Below are 6,930 nucleotides of genomic sequence, written 5' to 3'. Positions count from 1 at the left end.
TATCTTTGGGGTAATAGAAGGGTTAACATTCAGATGATGACAAATAAAACTTGGATCTACACCTAGGGCTTCATATGCGCTCCATGCGAACACATCAACATTTTTCCTAAGGAATTCAACCAACTGCTCCCTCTCCTGCATAGGTAGTTGAGCTCCAACCTGAACGAACTTCTCTGGATCATCACTAACAACTACCTTCTCTAGATCTTCACATTTCGCCTCGTCGATTGGTCCATTGATGGGCAACGCCGGAGTTTCTGATTGCTATAAGCCATTATCAGCAGTGGTCGAGATTTCAGCCTCAGGCCGATGTTAGATGGCCACTACCAGGCATTGTCTGGCTATAGACTGATTTCCTACTATCTCCAAAACCTGGCCTCCGAATGGGTACTTCATCTTCTGGTGAAGAGTAGAGGAGACGGCCTCCATGGTATGAAGCCAGGGTCTGCCCATAATGGTCGTGTAAGGAGAGAAAGCATCCACGACAATGAAGTCCACTTCCACCATATCCGGACTGGTCTGCATAGGTAGTCTGATCTGACCTTTCGAAACGACCATTTTACCTTCAAAACTCACCAAAGGAGAACTGTAGGCTGTCAAGTTTTCAGATTTCAGATTTAGCCCCTTATATAGGTCGGGATGCATTATCTCAGCTCCGCTGCCTTGGTTGATCATCACTCTTTTCACATCATACCCACCAATCCTGAGTGTAACCGCTAAAGCATCATCATGGGGCTGTATGGTTCCAAGTTTGGCCTCATCTGAAAAACCTAACACCAGTGGGATGCCCATCTTGACTCTCTTAGGCATTGAACTGGATTCCTTAGCTGGGTAACGAGATACTGACATTACTCTGGAAGGACAAGATCCGGTCCTCCCCGGGGTAGCAAAAATGACATTTATTGTGCCAAGAGGGTGTCTTGAAGAAGCATCTCCCCGAAGTTCCGAGCCCGTTTGGCTTCCCCGACCACTGGAATGATGCAAGAGTTGCTTCAACTTTCCTTCCCGGACTAGTTGGTCCAGATGGTCCCATAAGTTTCTGCAGTCCTCAGTAATGTGTCCATGATCCTGATGATATTGGCAGTAAAGGTTTTGGTTGCGCCTCATAGGATCTCCTACCATTTTATTCGGCTATTTAAAGAATGGCTTGTTTTTAATCTTTTTCAAAACCTGTTGTACTGGTTCTCGAAACACGACATTAACCACCTGGGTGTTGGCAGATCCTGTCTGTTTGACAAAATCTTTCCGAGGTTGGTTATTAATATAACGGTCCGACCTGGAATCCCTCATCTCTTGAGGGATCACCTTAGCCATTCCTTTGCCCTGTATTTGGTCTTCATCTACCATTCTGTACTTATCAATACGATCCATAAGTTGGCGCACACTGGTAACAGGCTTACCAGTCAAAGACTTCCTCAGGTCATGCTCGGCTGGGAGGCCAGCCTTGAAAGTACTAATAGCCACATTGTCATAGTCTCCATCTATTTCATCAAACATCTCCCAGTACCTATCTGAGTAGGCCTTCAGAGTTTCCCCCTCCCGCATGGACATAGATAACGAGGATCCCAAAGGCCGAGAAACCCTGCTACAAGTGATAAAGCGAGCACCAAAGGCCCAGGTGAGTTTCTTAAAGAAATCAATAGAATTTTCCCTTAAACCATTGAACCACGTCATCGCCACTAGGCCCAAGCTAGATGGAAAGACCTTGCACATCAAAGCCTCATTTTTTGAATGAACAGTCATCCTTTAATTGAAATGACTGACATGTTACACTGGATCTGTTTGACCATTATAAATGGTGAACGTAAGCTGATGGAATCGCCGAGGAAGACTCGCACCTTCTATATTTCGCGTGAAGGGTGACTTACAAACCTGACTCAACGCCTTGTTCATGACATTGTTCCCTAGGCCTCTGCAAGGCGGGCTCTTATATCTACGTTTATGGTGATACTCCTCGTCGTAGGAGAAAGTCTCGCTAGGCGGAGTTTTGGATCTCCGTCTATAACTAGCACCATCTGTCTCCTCAGAGGACAGCTCGGAGTTAGGCGACAAATGTCTTCGCCGTGCATGGCACAATTCCCTCTTTAATTCATCGATTTCACGTTGCATGTCCCTATCATTCTTCGCATGGGAAATACGACTTTTCCCTCGAGACTGGCTTTTACTAGTATGAGCCGTATGCACACTTCCCTCATGATCTCCTCTCCGTTCGAGGCTCCTACGTGGATTGCTATGTTGAGAACCCCTTGACTCTGCTTGGTGGAGATTAGCATCTACCTGGTGTGGTCCTGTCGCTGCCTGGTGTGGACCTGCTTCTTCAATCTTGAACGTTGTACCCGAATCTCCTTCAGAATAGATCAAGCTCTTCCCACAGACGGCGCCAATTGTAAGGACCGAATTTGGGTTGGACCTAGTATAGGATTGGGTTTAAGCCCAACAAGCCTAAACAATGAATTTATAAAGTGTGGGTGAAAGAACTAGTTCTACTCCAGAAGATAGACAATAAAAATTGTTGAATTAAGATTGTTAAGCATAAGTAAAGTGAGAAAATCTGTCATCGGCACAGCTTGAGGAGCTTATGTTATAATATCTTGTTGATGAACAGAGTTACAAGAATCCACAATGTTATTGCCAAGATTTCTTGATTTTTTTTCGATCCCCCTTTTAGGTCACTTTCCCATGCTATATATTACAATCTTGGTATCATCCCTACCATACATGTGTAGATTGGATTCTAGGAGCTCCTTCTTGTCCCATCCAACACCTCCCAGAACAATCAACTAGTAGTTGTAAGGCTGCTTGATCACTGTTCAGGTATCACCTCCACATTAATGCGGCCAGAGAGTTGGTTGGGAGGCATTTAATGTAGAGGTAGCAGCTTTTGAAGATATTTGTTGCCACCCTTTGCTCATCCCTTATCCACTACCCGACTCTTAGTTATGATGCAACCTTGAAGGATGCTTGGGATGATAGGACATTCTTACTAACCTCGGATATCCATTTCCGAGATGAATTTTATCCTCAGACGTATTTTGGACTGTCACATACAATCTTTATTTCTTCTTCTTATACCATTCCCATTATAACCTTATTTAACCATCCTCGGACAGGTTGATATCCTCGGATTGGGCCGTAGGCCCAATTCATACAGTTTTAATATCACCTTCTAGATAGTTGGCCCCCACAGCATACATGTATGTGTGATTAGTAATGTGTAACCCTAGACATGTTTGAAAATGTGCTACTTATTAATCTACAGGACTCTTTGGTTCTAACATTGTAGTTTGAAAGTAAACATAAAAAGTCAACACCTATTAAACTTTGCATAAGCTCTGCTATTATTGATTTGAAGGATAATGCTAACATTTTAGTCCGGATCAATAATACAAAATAAGTAAAAAAACCTAAAAAGATATCATATATTATATAATAAATTTTAGGTCCAATATGTTGTGGACTAGTGGTTATGAGAGCATTGGAAATGTAAAATTTAATTAATTAATTAATAAAATAATAATAATACATTTTGCATCACCAAAAATTAAAGAAGTCGGTTTTGTATAATAAGTTTTTATATATTATAAATATTATTACTTAACTTAAAATCCCATTGTCATAAAGTTGAAATATTACAAATACATGAATACTATTTTTTTTTTTTTTAATCAACACAGCTGATTTGAACTATATAGGCTGGTCGTGTGGATTGTTGGCTTGTTGCTATCTATAATACTTTTGGAATGAATTTTGCCTTTAGATAGAACTTTAACATGATTTTTGCAGTTACACTAACTCAAGGCTGTGTTTTTATGTTTGGCAGCTTCAAATGCAGAGGATGGCGCGAGTACGCGCAAAATGTTTTTATGTAAGAGTGTATGTCTGTAAGAGTAATGGTTCTCTTTGCAATTTGAATTATTTCTCCATCGTTAGGAGAAATATGAACTGCACGTGTGTGACAAATAAATTGCAGTTCTTTTATGTTTGTGGGTAAGTTTGTTGGAGTATTGGTTTTATGTTCGAGTGATTTCTATCTTCATCATTTATTGGAGGAAAGTGAAATATGTACGTGTGTGACAAATAAATTACAGTTCTTTTATGTATGTGTGTAAGTTTGTCTCAGTATTGGTTTTCTATGAAATCTGAGTTATTTCTACATCATTAGGAGCCAAGAACTTGTAATGTATGCATAATAGTGTTAGACAAATAATTTCAGGTTCTTTCATTCATAGTAAACTCCACCATAAATTTATTAATTAATGAGATCCACTATGAATGTGAAATTATGTATCACTGTGTTACCATGCTCTGGAACATCTAAATAGGTCTCACTTATTATACCCTTGGTGGGATTTACTATTTATATGAGAGAAAGACGTATCACGTCACTAAACTCCAATTATACTTACTAATTTCCATGTGAATGAAATATTCTAAAAGAGACTAATGCCCATCAAGCTCACCTGTTTTGCAGTATTTAAATGCATAAGCGTAGAATCCAACTGATTGAAATGTTCTAAAAACGGCATCATCACCTATTTAACACCACATTCGAATTGATATCCCTCGTGGGCTAAGCAGACCAAACCTGTTCTGCCTTTGTAATTGGGTTCTTACTAAAAGTAGACAACGTTAACCACTTTTAAGAAAAAGTGGACAAATTAGCCATGAGATAGTGGACAACATTGTCTACCTTTTAGTGAAAGGTGGATTTAAAATTTTCTTCTTCTTAATATAATAAAGCTAATCATCACATGTTGGCTACTGTATCATCTTTTTCTTTTAAGCTAATTACCACATTCATGTTTGAAACTACATATAATTGACCATTCACAATATCTAACCTCGGTTTTTGACTAAATGCGCAGCTAGCAGAATCCACCAAAATCCAATTTGAAATTGTCGAGCGCTGACCACAAAAACCAATTATGACAAACTTTTGTTACATCTAGATTATGCACAAGTCAACTTTATTTTATTTCCAGAATTCTGGTGCAATTTTAAATGACAAATTTGGGATCAATAATAAGGACTGGAATTAATAACGACTAGCAACTTTGAACCGGAAGTGTCCCCAGAAACTTGTAAGAGAAAACAAATAGGAAAAGTGGATAAACAAACCAACATGTGAATGTAGAATATTATTTTAATAAGTAGTTTATATTATTTAAATGAAGTAAAAAATATAGAAGTTTTGATGTTTGATATATCTTAAAGTGGGATGGTATAATAAATAAAGTAGATTTTTGAAGTGTTAAATACTGAAAATTTTAGAATTCTTGATGAGAATGCTCTAAGAATACATATGAATACAAGTATACAACAATGCAAGACAACCAAAAAAAACCACCAAGAAACATTTAGACACCATACACTTCAGTCATTCATATATTATAATCACTATGTTAATAATAACCAAACCATTTGTTCATAGTAAATATATAGATATATATATATATATATATATATTATTTAGATTCTCTCTCTCTTGTTTTTCCCACCTCGTGCTTAGTGAGAGTTAATATTATATTAAAGGCCTGTTTGGATACTGCTTATTTGCTGAAAACTGAAAACTTATTGCTGAAAACACTGCAGCAAAATATTAATTAAAAGGCAAAATACTATTCACGTGTTTTTGTGCTTTGGCTGATCCATGAACAATGCCATGGGACCAGCCAAAAAACGCAGACACAACAATAACACAAAATTTAGTTGCTAAACAAACACACACTAAGAATTTAGTTGCAAGAAATTATGGGATGACAAAATCAAATCTAATCTATTCTTTGAAGTTGCTGATGAGATTTGCCCAATCCAATTCAAATTTACCATCAATTTTATAGAGTTATATTGCTAGCTTGCTACAACTCACTCATTTTGTACTAGTAGAAAGTTAACAAATCAAAAATGGAGTCACGTTGGGCTATTTAGTTGTGTTGTTTAAACAATAATTTTCGTTGTTCAAACAACACAACACGTATTTTCATAATACTTTTTCATTCATACGTATTTTTACAACACTTAAACAATATTACTAGAAAAACATTATCAAATATGCCTTTATTTCTAGAAAACTAGTCTGAAGCAATCACAAAAGACGACTTAATTTCTAGAGAAATTAATCCTTTACCTAACCTCTAGCTCTACTAGTCTGAAGCAATCACAAGAAAACTAGTGTTGGTTTGGATACGGATGAAAATGCTGGCGTCTGTGTTTTCCTCCTTTTTTTTTTTTTTTTTTTTTGAACCAGCGCCTCTTGCACTGTTCATGGGACATGAACAGTGCATTAAGGCAAATGCACAGAATTTTCAGCGTGAACAATAACTTTTTTATTATTTTTTTTATTATTTTCAGTTTTTAGTTTTCAGGAAAATAAACGGTATCCAAACGTACAGTCTTATTAATGCACTTGTCAAGACAGTGTGCCTAACATTTTTGCATTGATAATTTGATATTAGAAAAAGTCTAGGAATACAAAATTTTTTTACAAATTTTTATCACAATTATAATTAACGTGGTAGTGTCATCGGTGGAAAAAAAAATAGTTGATTTATGTGTAAATGATAGTTTTTTTTTTAGAAACGTATAAATGATAGTTAACTATTCATAATCTGCTACATTAAAATTATAATAAAAAAATTATGAAATTATCTGTGGTCGCTCTTGATATTAACCACTGCATGACAAAATCATTGTAATTATTACTTTTATTTGGATACTAGAATCCATATCCTGTCGTGACCTTATACTTATCTACTTTGTTAGAGTCAAAGATGAACATAGCCGTTCAAAGTTTACAAAAAAAAATAATAATAATAAAAAAAAATAATAATAATCAAAGCTTAGTAGAACCTTCTACAAAAAAAAAAGTCAAATCCCCTTGCTGTTTCACAGCTTTATGTTCCCTATATAACACTATCTTGAACTCTCTTA

At 36.7% G+C, this 6,930-nt stretch overlaps 2 protein-coding genes across 2 annotated transcripts; both read right to left on the bottom strand.

Annotated features, from left to right (window-relative positions):
• Positions 1 to 312: 312 nt before the first annotated feature.
• On the bottom strand, positions 313 to 1,122 carry LOC115973829. Its single transcript, XM_031094071.1, has one exon. The coding sequence runs from the start codon at positions 1,120 to 1,122 to the stop codon at positions 313 to 315; it is 810 nt and encodes a 269-aa protein (XP_030949931.1).
• A 9-nt stretch (positions 1,123 to 1,131) lies between these two features.
• LOC115973828 lies at positions 1,132 to 1,674 on the bottom strand. Its single transcript, XM_031094070.1, has one exon. The coding sequence runs from the start codon at positions 1,672 to 1,674 to the stop codon at positions 1,132 to 1,134; it is 543 nt and encodes a 180-aa protein (XP_030949930.1).
• Positions 1,675 to 6,930: the final 5,256 nt, after the last annotated feature.

This window comes from Quercus lobata, chromosome 2 (assembly GCF_001633185.2).
Source record: "Quercus lobata isolate SW786 chromosome 2, ValleyOak3.0 Primary Assembly, whole genome shotgun sequence".
NCBI classification, from domain to species: domain Eukaryota; kingdom Viridiplantae; phylum Streptophyta; class Magnoliopsida; order Fagales; family Fagaceae; genus Quercus; species Quercus lobata.
This window is presented reverse-complemented; position numbering and strand designations above follow the sequence as displayed.